We start from the raw sequence: 14,848 nt of genomic DNA, 5'->3' as shown, positions 1-14,848 counted from the left end.
GGAAAGGAATATTCCTCTAACTCTTCAAAAAGAGGCTCTGCAGCAGCTGAGGTGTAGTGTTATAAGATAGGGGTATATTGTACCCTCTACTATAACTGATATGGCATATTTGGAGTTCTGTGACCCGTATGAATATGCTCAGCCTTCGGCCTCCGCTCCGGAGCGACTTCTAGTGTTCTTATAATTTACAGTCGGGGGAGGGGGGATTATCACATATTTGTCTAGCATGATTACTGTATTGTGCGATTAGAAGTCCTCATTGCACCAGCTTCATATAATCCTAGTTTCTTCTGTGACTGGGAGAACTATGTGCCCCCCAGGATGTTGGACCCACCCGGTGGTCTCTATAGCGGGTTCACATTGAATTACCCAACTTGTCCCTGGAGACAGATCTAGAAGTCTCTTCATCTCCATCAAGTAGAATTTTTTTTTCCTTTAATGAACCTTAAGATTCCTTGTATAAGAAACTGATAGCTTGACAAAGCCATTCTCGGGCAAGTCACGACAAGATGGCTTCCATGTACAATAATTTCCTTTGTCAGCATATTCATTCTCTACAGATCTGTCAGGCGTTCCCACGAGCACCGCAGCAGTGTTTACAGCACCACGTTCCTGCGAATGTTATTCAGGATCCTACGGACATGACATTTGCTTTTCCTCCATGGGTGTACGGACCATAAAGGCAGAACACGCAGCTCCTATGGGGTCCATGGAGAGGGGAGGGGGCCCAGTCCTGTTTGCTCATATCGGATTGGCGAGAACCTGTGCAACATTTTTACGGACCAGTTGGAAAACCATAATGACTGTTAAACATTATAAGTAACCGATGTCTATAGCCAAGTGATATGATCACAGCAGCAGAATTTACTGCAACCTTGAATATTATTATAATGACAGTCCCAATAATCTGTACAATTATTTTTTCAGACACTGGAAAAAAGTCCTATATTTTTACGTACTGTCCAGATGGTTGTTCCTTTATCATGTTTACATCAAGAGATGTTTATGGCGTACTAGTAATAACCGCATTTTTTTCTCTTGTGCTCCGGGATATCAGCAATAATCGACGACCTTCCACCCTGTCATCCACAATGCAAACAGCAGCAGTATGTCTGTGTGAACGTCCTCCTGGGCACAGATCATATTACAACATATATATATATACACTACCGTTCAAAAGTTTGGGGTCACCCAGACAATTTTGTGTTTTCCATGAAAACTCACACTTATATTTATCAAATGAGTTGCAAAATGACTAGAAAATATAGTCAAGACATTGACAAGGTTAAAAATAATGATTTTTATTTGAAATAATAATTTTCTCCTTCAAACTTTGCATTGCAGACCTTTCTAGCTGTTAATTTGCTGAGGTAATCGGGAGAAATTTCACCCCATGCTTCCAGAAGCCCCTCCCACAAGTTGGATTGGCTTGATGGGCACTTCTTGCGTACCATACGGTCAAGCTCCTCCCACAACAGCTCTATGGGGTTGAGATCTGGTGACTGCGCTGGCCACTCCATTACAGATAGAATACCAGCTGCCGGCTTCTTCCCTAAATAGTTCTTGCATAATTTGGAGGTGCTTTGGGTCATTGTCCTGTTGTAGGATGAAATTGGCTCCAATCAAGCGCTGTCCACAGGGTATGGTATGGCGTTGCAAAATGGAGTGATAGCCTTCCTTATTCAAAATCCCTTTTACCTTGTACAAATCTCCCACTTTACCAGCACCAAAGCAACCCCAGACCATCACATGACCTCCACCATGCTTGACAGATGGCGTCAGGCACTCTTCCAGCATCTTTTCAGTTGTTCTGCGTCTCACAAATGTTCTTCTGTGTGATCCAAACACCTCAAACTTCGATTCGTCTGTCCATAACACTTTTTTCCAATCTTCCTCTGTCCAATGTCTGTGTGCTTTTGCCCATATTAATCTTTTCCTTTTATTAGCCAGTCTCAGATATGGCCTTTTTCTTTGCCACTCTGCCCTGAAGGCCAGCATCCCGGAGTCGCCTCTTCACTGTAGACGTTGACACTGGCGTTTTGCGGGTACTATTTAATGAAGCTGCCAGTTGAGGACCTGTGAGGCGTCTATTTCTCAAACTAGAGACTCTAATGTACTTGTCTTGTTGCTCAGTTGTGCAGCGGGGCTTCCCACTTCTCTTTCTACTCTGGTTAGAGCCTGTTTGTGCTGTCCTCTGAAGGGAGTAGTACACACCGTTGTAGGAAATCTTCAGTTTCTTGGCAATTTCTCGCATGGAATAGCCTTCATTTGTAAGAACAAGAATAGACTGTCGAGTTTCACATGAAAGCTCTCTTTTTCTAGCCATTTGGAGAGTTTAATCGAACCCACAAATGTAATGCTCCAGATTCTCAACTAGCTCAAAGGAAGGTCAATTTTATAGCTCCTCTAAACAGCAAAACTGTTTACAGCGGTGCTAACATAATTGCACAAGGGTTTTAAAGTGTTTTCTAATTATCCATTAGCCTTCTAACACAGTTAGCAAACACAATGTACCATTAGAGCACTGGAGTGATGGTTGCTGGAAATGGGCCTCTATACACCTATGTAGATATTGCATTAAAGACCAGACGTTTGCAGCTAGAATAGTCATTTAGCACATTAACAATGTAAAAAAACGGTGCTTTTCTTTCAAAAATAAGGAAATTTCTAAGTGACCCTAAACTTTTGAACGGTAGTGTATATATATATATATATATATATATATATATATATATATATATATATAAAAAGAGAGAGAGATAGATAGATGCCCTCTTCTGTCAAGATGTTAAAAATGATATCCTGCCATTATGGCCACTCACAGGCGCAATACCCGGACATCCTGCCATTCTATGGTGATCTATGTCCGGTTTAGATGAACCACGCGAGGTCCGGGTGGTGCGGCCATAATACAGATGCAAAATTGTGCACGGCTGCAAGACTGTGTGCATACAACTTTACCATGCAAATTTAGGCTAGGGGTAAATCATGTCCCAACGGATAGAAATAACTTGAGCGAGGCTTAATTGAATTTTATAACGTGGGTTAACACGAGGGTCGGCCACAGCTTTATTTATATATTTATTTATTTTTCCATGTTTTAATAATAAACCAATTGTAAAAGATATTCAACACATATACACATAACAATTTCTCCCCGAATGCCAGCCCGCATATGGAAGGGCATCTAGGTCAGACATTTTTCCAAACACTGCCTGCTGTGACATAAAATTTCAAAAACACAGAAAACATGTAGCCAAACAGCCGAGAAAAACAATGTATACAATGACAAATTCCCATGAGTACAAAATAGAAACAAAATATTATGTATGTATAAACGATTGTTTTTTCCCTTTTTTTATTTTTTTTTTGCATATATATATATATATATATGTTTGGTGTTTTTTTTTTTTTTTAAAAACAGACTTAGACAAATAAACAGGAAATATGGAGGGAGGTTGGGACAAGTAACAGCCAAAAGAGGAAGACGTCTTCCCGCACCTCCCTTAAATACCCAGAAAGAGAGGGGGTAAGACCGCACATGCCCACCTAAAAACGCCTTCTAAGAGGAGAACCTATAATTCTATATGCCACCAGGTTAGAAGGGTAAATAAGCCATCCCCTAGCCAACTAAAACTAAATTAACCCTTTACATGCCTCCCAGTCATGAGCCCAGCGGCTAATAAGCCTGAGGGCCTGCAAATATTACAGCCATGTGTAAACAGCCTATATCTGTTTCTGGGCAGAGCTGGGTGACAAACGATATGCCATCCAGCTCTTCTAGGCCCCTGAAAATAATATGCGCTAGAAAAGCTGGGTGACGATCTTTCTAAGGCCTCATGCCCACTTCAGTTATTTTCTTCAGTGTGCTATCCGTTTTTTTAACGGATAGCACACTGACACATTAATGTCTATGGAGCCATGCACACTTCCGTTCCAACAGAAATAGGACCGGTCCTACTCCTGTCTATTTTTGACAAAACAGTTTCGCCCATTTCATTTATTTGGTCCGTTGAAACAACGGACTGCACACGGAAACCATCCATGTGCGGTCCATGTTTCACGGCCGTATGATGGCCAACGGATGAGTGCATGAGGCCTTCCATTTTTTATTTGTTATTATTTTTGGTTGAACTGCCTTTTAAAGCTTCCTTCACACAGCGGTTTTTGCAGCGTGTTTTTTTTTTATGGTACATGTACTTTTTTGTGGTGTTATTCCAGTGGGTTTTTTTGTTTGTTTTTTTAGTACCTACGTTTTTGCATGTGTTTTGTTATCACATCATAAGCACATTATGTGATTCAAAGATTTCTCTTTGCAACACATGATTTATTCTAAGAAAAAGCTATAAAAAAAAAAAGCCATATAAAAACGCAGGACACATTGACACATGCAAAAAAAAATTAACAAAAGGCAGAACTTCCACCAAAAAAAAAATGCATTGTTTGTAGTGCGTTTAATATTTCCCTATTGACTTCCAGCTAATATCTGGACGCAGCGTTTTCTGCCCAAAAAAATGCAACAAAAAATGGCAGGAAAACCACTGTGTGTGTGCGAAGGAGCCCTAAAAGCTTCTTGAAGGTAACCCTCATGTGGTTTTTGTCCTTCTCCTAAATCTTGAGGAACATAAACATCTAAAACCATTATTGGATATTGTTAAGCATTATACAGCCTCTTCAATGAGTGTTTCATGTTACATGTGGCGGCCATGTGAACAGCAACTTAAGGGTAATTCTCCCGAATGGTATGCGGCACCTTATTACCGCCTGTAACTCTCCTGTTTGATGTGATGGCTTCCATTGCTTTGAACTGACTTAGTGAAAGTTAAAGGGAATCTTTCTTTCAGAGTAAACTTGTGTGTATTTGATCAGACATGTGTGGAAACAGGTGAATGTTGTTTTCTCTGTCCCAGCGTTATGAGAAACAGTCGGTATCTGTAATGCACTACGCATGAGATTGCGGAGCGAGGAGCAGGCGGCCTAAACCGTGTCTAATCTATAGGGGATTGTAGTTGTAAAGGACAAAAAGACCTATAAACTGACTACCGTGAAGAAAAGTAATCTTTACTACAGGAAGCCATTTTGTTTTACAAGCACATGAAGGACCCGATATCATATTTACGCCATTAGTTCCTAGTAAACGGAGGGCCTTAAATCTGTCCCATAGAAACCTTGCCATCCTTGTTGTCCTTGGCAACCAATAGCAATCCAGCTTTCATTCTCTAAACTGCATTGGAAAAATGAATCGTGGACACTGATTGGTTGCTAAGGGCAACAAAGATCTGTGGAATTGAATAGCACTCCAGGCTTTTTGTATGCAATTTAAAGTTCAATCTTTATTTCGATTTTACAATATCACATTGGTGGGGGTCCAACTCCCGGCACCCCCCGCCGATCAGCTGATTCGCAGTTTACAGGCATAGCGCTGTATAAGTGAATGGGACTGAGCTGCTGTACCAGGCACAGTTGCTACGGACGTGTACGGTGTTGTGCCTGGTAAACACTAAAGAGGCTGCAGCCCCTTCAGTCAGCTGATTGACTGGGGTGCCATCAGTCGGACCCCCACTGATGTGATATTTGTGGCCTATCCTAAAGATATAAAATGCCGGAAGAACCCCATTAAGTTTCTTTTATAGTGAATGTCAGCCTCAGATGCCCCCAAAGTGCCTGCTTTTCTGTTCTCTGTTGCCCTGCAAGTCCATAGGCCATTTATACGCTGCTGTTTATGGCAGTCTGTACTCTGTCGCATATAGGGTTTCCACCATGCCAATAAAGCACCGACCCAGCCCGTATTTATACCGGTAGGCCAGAGCAGATATAAAAGTATATTTTTGCATAATATGCGTGCGCAGTCAGATTTCTTCCTATTTGGATTGGATGCTCCTTCTTTGTCAGTCCAGCCAGCCCTAGTAACGTCTGCAGCATCAGTACTAGGTCAAGTGTGAAATTGGCGCCAATGGCCTGGACAGCCCCGACATTCAAAAGCGAAGGTCAAGGGAGGATATTCAGTTATAGCGAGTCATTGTTTGTCTAAGGCTCCCAAACCTCAGGGACAAATGACACCCACTTTTTACCGAATTTTGGGTGTATTTACATGTGGAGGTTTTATGGTGTTTTATTGATGAGATTTACGCAAAATCGTGGCCAAAAAAAGACGCAAAACTGGCATGTGTAAATACACCCTGAACCTGGCCAATATTTTTGGGTGGAAAAGGTGACAATCTTAGTCGCAGGCCAGGCCTCTTGATTCGCAATGTATGCAAATCTCCAACGTTCATATTTAATTACGGATAATATACAAGTCATTTACCCAGAATGTACACGATCTGCGTTCTCTCACCTGCTGTGTTTGGCTTCAGTTGAGTCTGACCATGCACTTGATGCAGTAATGTCCTCATCAGGGATAGTCCTGTCCTGCATCCCCAAGGCATACCGGCAAGAAGCTGCAGATCATAAGAAAAATGTATTTCATTCTGGTGACATCTTTACTACAGGAAGGAGATGCCCAAAACTGGACATAAAAGCAGAGGAAAAATCAGTTGATATCACCAATAACAAGCTTCAGTGTTGGCTTTACCCAGTGGGCATTCCCGGGGCAAGCCTTTTTGGTGCCAAAAGTAAAGCTTGCAAAATGAATCACACTCCCTTCCCAGTATTTAATTTCTCTACTGTGTATCTATTCATCTGGTGTCTTACTACTTGGGGTCTCTTATTTGGAGTCTCTTTCCCTAGTTTCTAATGGTCGAATACCTGTGTCCTTAGCATCCAGGTGTTCAGTATCGCAGTCCCTGATGGCCAGTGGTTGAGCGATACTATGCGTAGCGTCCAATGATTGAGGACCCCTGTCCATAGCATTCAGTATTACACTCCCTGATGGCCAGTGGTTGAGCATTACTATTCGTACTGTCCAGTGTTTGAGGATCCCTGTCCCAACTGTCCAGTGATTCAGTTTTCTAGTCCCTGATGGCGAGTGGTTGAGCATTACTATCTGTACTGTCCACTGGTTGAGGGCCCTGTCTTTACGGTCCAGTGATTCAGTGTACTAATTTCTAAAGGCCAATGGTTGAGTGCTAGTATCTGTAGTGCCTTAGTCCTTGCTGGCTAGTCTTTCAGCCCCAAATATATTTTTCACTAGGTATAAGACCCGGTCTACACTTACATGGATCAAAATGAGCATCTGGTTCGGCCAGGCAGAAGCCAATGAGAAGACCAAGGGAGACAAGACGAGATATCATCTTCATATCTTCTGTCAGTGATGACTCATGAAATTCTGACCCATAATTCTTCCTGCAAAGATATAGAGTTATGTGTTATAGTCAAAGAATAGTACAGCATAAACACCCAGAGACAGCGAGCAATGTCCTTCCATTACACCAGGATATACACTGTAAATATACATGGGTCAACAATTTATATGGGGGGGGTCATTATATGGGGGGGTCAAAGAGCGGTAAATCCAGGCATTGCGAATTATACAGAACTTGCAAAAATGTTATTCTGTGCGACAAAATGGTATTTTCTATTACCGAACTGCATTTTCACTACAATAATGCATTCTGTATCACAGAATGGTATTTCATGGCACCATATTATATTCTGTGTCACAAAAGTGTGACAATGATCACTTATACCACGAATCTGTAGCATATGATATCATTTTGTGACACAAAATTTAGTTTTGTGGCAGCTGAGTTTGATCAGACTCGCTCATGTATTTAGCGTTTTTTAAAATTACTGTTTCCAAACGATGCCCCGTACTGTATAGTCTAAGGCCTCATGCACACGACCGTAGTGTTTTTCTAGTCCGCAAATTCCAGGACCGTGTTCCGTGAAATGTCATCCGCAGTTCATCCGTATGTAATCCGCAGTTCACCCGTATGTAATCCGCAAAATGCGGATGAAAAAAAAAAAGCCTAGGTAAAACAGGATGACGACAGAACTCATTCCCGGTCGTCGCCTAGCAACACTTCCGCAAATCCGCAAAACTGCGGATGACACACGGAGGTGTATCCGCAATTTCCACGGGCCCATTGACTTCTATTGGCATGTCCGCATCGAATTTGCGGCCCGTAATAAGACATGTCCTGAGTTTCTGCGGCACGGATTTGCGGACATGCGGAGGCCCGTGAAAACACGGATAGTGTGTATGGGCCCATAGAAATGAATGGGTCCGCAATTCTCCCGTGGATTTGCGGGGGAATTGCGGACGCAAAAACACGGTCGTGTGCATGAGGCCTAACACTCCCAAAGATGGCGCAACAAGTTGGCAGAGTTGAAAGGTCACATGCACATTCGGCATTTACAGAGGTGACACAATAACATTTGCACTAGGCTCGTAGCAGTCGCGACTCGTCACTGGTGGCCCATAGACCCTTTGCCACATAAGAAGACACCAGTATTCTATATGGCACATGGTAGGTGGCAGACTATATTACAGAAAGCTTAACATTTTTTTGACGGCCGAGGTATAGAGGAGACAGTTGTGGTAGATGTGGTTGTGGTTCAAGCGGATGAAGTGCAGGTTGGTACTCAATCAGATCATACGGTAGAAAGCTGCACCGTTTGGTACTCTTAGATTATGTTCACATGGAGGGAATTTGTGGCGGAATTGGCCATGGATTCCGCCGCAAATGTTCACCTCCCATTCATTTCAATGGGAGTCGGGCGCTTCTTTTTCCCGCTAGCTAATTTTTTTCAGCTTGCGGGAAAAAGAAGCGTCCTGCTCAATCTTCGGGCAGATTCCGCCCGAACCTCCCATTGAAATCAGTGGGAGGGAGGAATCTTACTACTGACGGCAGAAATAGTTCTGCGGTGGATTTTGCGGTGGGACCCGCCATGCAAAATCTGCCGTGGGAACAGGGCTTAACAGTTGGTCCAGTAGGAAAGTCCTCAGTAGGGTATCGGTAAGAGGATGCAAAGTCTGACATTTACAGAGCAGGCACAGCAATAATACCCAGTCTGGCACTAAACGATGTGGCTCAGTGGGAAAATTAATTGTCGTTGACAGAAGTAATTCAGACAGAAGAAGCCCAGCCTGGTACTCATAGAGGTGGCAAAGTAGGATAACTCTCATAGAGGTTGAACACTTGGAATAATTATAACTAAACAAAATCCACTTTCGGCATAAGGTAGAGAAAAGTGTCTTACATGTCTAGCAAGATGGGCCATGTGTGCACCACTATGATTCATTTGGAGCAGTTTCTTCCTGTCTGGTCTAATTTTATTCTGTCTAATTTTAAGACAGTATTAATAAATCTCGTCTAATGTATGCAGGTTGGCACCCAAGCAGCTTGTTCAGTACAGAAATGCACAGCTTAGTAGTCGGAGAAGTGACACCGAAGAAGTATGCACAGTCTCAAACTCATATGAGTGGTAGCAGTAGGAGGATTCACATTTTGATATTTACAAAGCTGGCTCAGTGGGAAAGTGTACAGTCTGGCACTGAGATGGCTTAGTGAGGCGATGTACCTTCTGGTAGTAACAGAAGTGGTTCAGAGAGAAGACGTACAGTGATATACTCATGAAGGTAATATAGTAGGGTGCCGAAGCTAATACTTATAGAAGTGACTCAGTAAGAAAATGCACCAACTGGCACCCACTGAAGAGGTTCGGCAGGCTGGTGCACTGATCAGGATACACAAAGGCTATTGTGGGGGTTGGATACACAAAGGTTATCTCAGAAAGGTATTTTAAGAAACCAACTCAGAGAAAACCATGCAAACTGGTTCAGGTAGACGCAGAATTACAAACCTGTTCTTGTCATTCTGGAGGTCTCACCTTGGGTTAGCGATACTGCTGGGAAGCTAAACATCTTGAAAACACACTGACTTAATACAGCGTTCTTATTATTGTAGTACAAACTCACTGATCTAATACAGAAACATCTGGACAATGCATAGTAATGAAATGCAAAATTGAATTCTGCTGGTTATTATTGGAAACAGTCAGCAAGTTTGTCAAGAAACCCACCCCTAAAAGCTTAGCTGTAATGTGTTTCAATAGTTTGTTTTTCCCACTTCAGCTTACTGTACAGTGCCTTGTATAAATAATACATCTCCAAGAGTTAAAATCTATACAACAGAATCAAAAGACTGCTGAGAGAATTCAGCTCTGAAGCCTGCAGAATTTTAAATGTGGCTCTGGACTATAATACAGGCTGTAACTCATGATCAGTATGAGATGGGGAACTTTGTAAACACATTGCATTATTTAAATTTTTATTAAGCCCCTTCTTTCTGCTGATCATGTGGGTATCGGGGTCGGCCCGCCATTAAACACACACATTGAAGGCTTATACTGAGGATAGATTGTCAATGTTAAATCCTGGTAAAACATTTAGAGTGGTCCGGTCACCTCTCCTGACATGTCTATTTTAGTAAATACTTGTATTCTCCAATTAATACAAATTCTGGAACATATTTTCTTAGAACTCTGCATTGTGCCGTTCCTCAGTTATTCCTCCTAGAAATTTATGAATAAATTGACAACTGGGTGTGACCATTTCCCTTGTCAAAGGGGGTGTCCCTAAACACTCTGACTCTGTCGGCACTAGTTGGACATTGGACACCCCCCAACTAGTAACATCCAAGTGTCAAATTATTCATACATTTCTAGGAGTAATAACAGAGTAATGGCACAATGTAGAGTTCTAAGAAAAGATGCTCCAGAATTGTTATTTCACGCCGAATGAAATTATAATGATATCACTATATGAAATAAATTCACCTCATACACAATCGGATGCTCCCAATTGATATGTTCACGTAAATTCACTTAAAAAAAAAATAATCTGATTAATAAAGCCATAGGACATACAGGAAAGTGTGGCTTAACTACTGCCAAGCTAACCCTGACCCTAACCCTTGGCCCTTTCACTGTCCTTACCACAGTGCTCATTGTGCCATAAGATGAAAATCTCAGTAATTTTAGACAGATTGGTTACTATGAAAGTGCTACTTGACAACCCCATATAAAAGACTGTAATCCTTAGCAACCAGACTGTCAGCTGTTTAGGCCATAAGTGGAGGAGCAACTTGGCAGCATTCATACTATTCCCCTACTCAGCCGGTTTTATTATTCCGATTATCCCAAAAATTTTAATGTATGATTTAGAATCAAGTTTAACGTTTCTACATGAAAAAAAACTTTAATACAGGGTCTGGAATATGGAAGAAGATTTAACAGCTGTGGTCTGCAATCTGTAGCTCCCAGCTGTTTTTTTAGGGCCTGTTCACATCAGCGTTGGCTTTCCGTTCAGGGGTTCCATCTGAAGTTTCCGTCGTGGAACCCCTCAATGGAAAGTCAAACGGAAACCTTAGCTTCCGTTTGCATCACCATTGATATCAATGGTGACAGAAACATTGCTAATGGTTTCCATTTGTCACCGTTCCGGCAGGTTTCAGTTTTTCCGACGGAATTAATAGCGCGGACATATATAAATGCATAGTTGCATACGTCTGGTGCATACGTTCAGTGTGTTTAAACGTGATGTGAACAGGATCTAAATAATGGCAAAATAATTTGACAAAATCTATTCTGACAGCCCGTAACCAAGCAACACCATCAATTCAAATGGATAACACTTTGTACCTGTGCCCCAATACCAGGCCCCCGACCCATTGGACATTTATGGCACATCCATTCAATATGACATATATTTCTATACTGGGAAAACATTTACAACGAATTCTAAAACTTCTATTGTAAGGATACCATACATAAGACGGTTTCTTATATACGATACGATCAGGCGTCCTATATGATCGGTAGTTACAGGAACTTCACACATGTGTAGATTTTCTCTTATCAACTCCAACAATGATCTACATTTTCAATCCGAACCTTACAAATTCACAAAGTTATTCTTTGACCATAAAACGACAACACATGTAGCAAAAATTTTCATAGCCGTAGTCCTAAAAATTCATTCTGTGTATGGCCACTTTAAGAATACGCAGTTTTACTCTCTACTCTGACGCTTCTTTGTGTACATTGTAAAGCATGGGGGAGGGGATTGACGAGAGAGTATTGGAGTAATATATTTGATCCTTTGTCATTTTTCCTGTCCTATTTAGGACTGAAATGGTAATTGTGATTGTAATAAAAAAATAAATAAATAAATTAAAAAAACATTGTACAGTACAACATGAAGAGCAGCGATTGACCACCATGAATCCGAAACCGTGATTATTTACTCTAGTTTCCCTAATATAATTTACAAGTGTGGGCATGTTGGAGAAGGCAGCAAAACCACAAAGCGTACCCTGCAAATACCCCTCTATGTTGCAGGCTCCTTTCTCCCTTGTATGCAAACACCTGTGCGGGCAGAGTCAGGGCCATGCTTCCTCTACAGCGTTGTCACTTTCTCTCTTTCTTCTCTACTTTTTGCCACTTTCTTCATTGTTTTATTTTGCGCCCACTTTATCTGCCACCTGATACGCTCTCTGCCCACTGTGCATTGCTCCATTGCACCTTTCCATGCCCCTTCCCTCTTCGCCCACTCACTTGTGTCCGGGTCCAGGTAGTCCTAGGAGTATGACATGTTCTCGGGACTCTCTCCCTTGGGACAGACAGGAACTAAACTATCTGTGCCTCTTCCGTCCTCCTCCTAAGATCCCTCCTCCCCACCTAGCACAGCATTCACTTGTCTCTGCTCCCCTCCCCTCCATTCTCCTTAACTCATTCTCTCACTGCTCTAATCTCCATTTCTCACACTCTTTCCACTGCTTTTTACAGCCTGGACAACACTTCCTTACATTTATGAGCTATTTCCTCTGGTCACTTCCCATTTCGAACAAGGATTTTCAGGAACAGGCCCTTGTTTTAAGAAACTTGACCCCCAAAAGACTGGGAGTTCACTTTTGGTGGGATACAAAGTCTAAGTTGGCTTTCCTTCACCGGAGCAGATTCAGTTTGCTGCCATAAGCCCTGTCTTTAAGTAACCTGGGCACGGGCCGTGGCTTGTTGGTATTCCCCTGGCACACAGCACCCTGAGCAAATGCCCCACCAGTCCCTGGTGACGAACTAAAAAAATGTGTATGGTAAAGAAACTTATAGGAATTTTGCTGTGGTTGAAATTGTGAGGCTCGAATTGAGAATTTTTGTAGTTGTCATAGTAAATGAATATAGGCTCAAGATCATGAAATTATTACTGGTCAGATACCTGCAATAATATTAAAAAAAGGCTCCTGCCTGAGATATACACGGTCCTGAGATGTAGACTGTTGTCATAATTCTGCTGGATGTGTTTGGAAACAGTCAATAAGCTTGTCAAAAGCTTAGGCTGCGTTTACATCTGCGTCAGGGCTCTGTTCATGGGTTCCGTCTGACCTTTCCGTCAGGGGAACCCATGAATGGAATCCAAACTGAAACAAATGGAAACCATAAATTTCCATTTGCATCATCATTGATTTCAATGGTGACGGATCCGGTGCAAATGGTTTTCGTTTGTCACCGTTGTGTAAGGGTTCCGTCGTTTTGACGGAATGAATAGCGCAGCCAACTACGTTATTGATTCTGTCAAAACAACGGAACCCTTACACAACGGTGACAAACTGAAACTATTTGCACCGGATCCATCACCATTCCCCTGACAGAAATGTCCGATAAAACCCATGAACGGAGCCCCAACGCAGATGTGAATGCAGCCTTAGTTGAGCTCCCAAAATGGAAAATTAGTTTCCCCTACATCGGATTATTGTACAGAGCCTGGTGCAAAAACTATACTTCCGAGAATGCAAATCACCATAGCATGCTTAGTGCAGATATTGAGGCGCCAAAGACTGCTGGGAGATTACAGCTCTGAAGCCTACAGATTTATGAATGCAACTCTGGGCTATAAGACTGTGTTTGCACAGTGGCATTTTGACAATTTGGGTCACACTAGGTGCTGTCCTGGGTCTGATCCAAACCTGACGGCAATTACAGAGGAGACTTTATAAGATGTCAGTCAACAAGTTCTTAACGTCTATCATATTCTATTCTAGACAGACTCGAGTAAGTGGAGCAAGGAAATCCAGTAGGAGAAGTGGGAAGACCCATCTTATCCTTGTAATTTTCCCTTAGATAAGGTCACTATGGACAGAGGGGATAGAAGCCTTTTGATAAGTCACCCAAAAAGAGTCAGCTTTTAACACGGGTCCTCATTTGCACTAATTTTTTTTTATTACTCCAATGCTTCGAAAATTCAAATATAACAAACTTTGCAAATGGTATTATTAAAAAGACACAACAATTTTATGTGTACAGCTCCTATGCAGACCTATGTGTCTCCATGGTTACAGACTACAAATAATCGCTGTATAGTTTGATCCTGCAGCCTTACTCACTTCCATCAGTTCTACAGAATCTATTTTTACTTTTATTTTACTTCTTGCGGGACCTCCTTAGTGTTTTTTTCAGGGTGTGTTAGTTCAGGTTGCTTAGCAATCACTTGACTTCCTGTCTGGGTGACCACCATATAAGTATGTGTAGCTGCAGTGGTTACATAAAATTATATTTTCTTCACATTGGAATTTCTCTCCATACTACACAGGCTTGATTTAGGTCCCCTTACTTAGGAAGCATGAAAAGATGGCTTAAGAAATCATGCTGCTTTAGGACGACAACATTCAAGACAAGGTGGAAAAGGGCAGGGACAAGAAAAAACATTAGTTATGTTCTACCTGTTAACTGGGGTAAAGACAGTGTACGCAATGGAGACGTGTCCCTACCCAATAGAATGACATAGCATTGCGGCCATATATATTTTTAGTGGTAGTGGTAATAGGGTATATACAGTGCCAGAGGGTAGTATATAATGTTTCTGCAGCTACTCTATTAGTGTTGTCGGTCTTGAGAAAACAGACATAAG

The 14,848-nt window shown here is 41.9% G+C and overlaps 1 protein-coding gene across 6 annotated transcripts in view; it reads right to left on the bottom strand.

Moving 5' to 3' along the window:
* Window positions 1-14,848, bottom strand: part of DDR1 (discoidin domain receptor tyrosine kinase 1) — a 58,323-nt gene that overhangs the window by 24,575 nt on the left and 18,900 nt on the right. For 5 of the 6 annotated variants that reach the window (XM_075836369.1, XM_075836370.1, XM_075836374.1 and 2 more), the window contains exons 2-3: window positions 7,157-7,284; window positions 6,338-6,440 (exon numbers count right to left, since the gene is read on the bottom strand). In XM_075836369.1, coding sequence (XP_075692484.1) covers window positions 6,338-6,440; window positions 7,157-7,284 — 231 coding nt within the window. Of the gene's footprint in view, window positions 1-6,337; window positions 6,441-7,156; window positions 7,285-12,501; window positions 12,590-14,848 lie in introns of those variants that run through there. The other variant, XM_075836371.1, reaches the window with a different exon arrangement.

The sequence above is a fragment of the Rhinoderma darwinii genome, chromosome 8 (genome assembly GCF_050947455.1).
Source record: "Rhinoderma darwinii isolate aRhiDar2 chromosome 8, aRhiDar2.hap1, whole genome shotgun sequence".
NCBI lineage: Eukaryota > Metazoa > Chordata > Amphibia > Anura > Rhinodermatidae > Rhinoderma > Rhinoderma darwinii.
The sequence above is the reverse complement of the archived record's forward strand: the minus strand, read 5'-3'. Positions and strand labels throughout refer to the sequence as shown.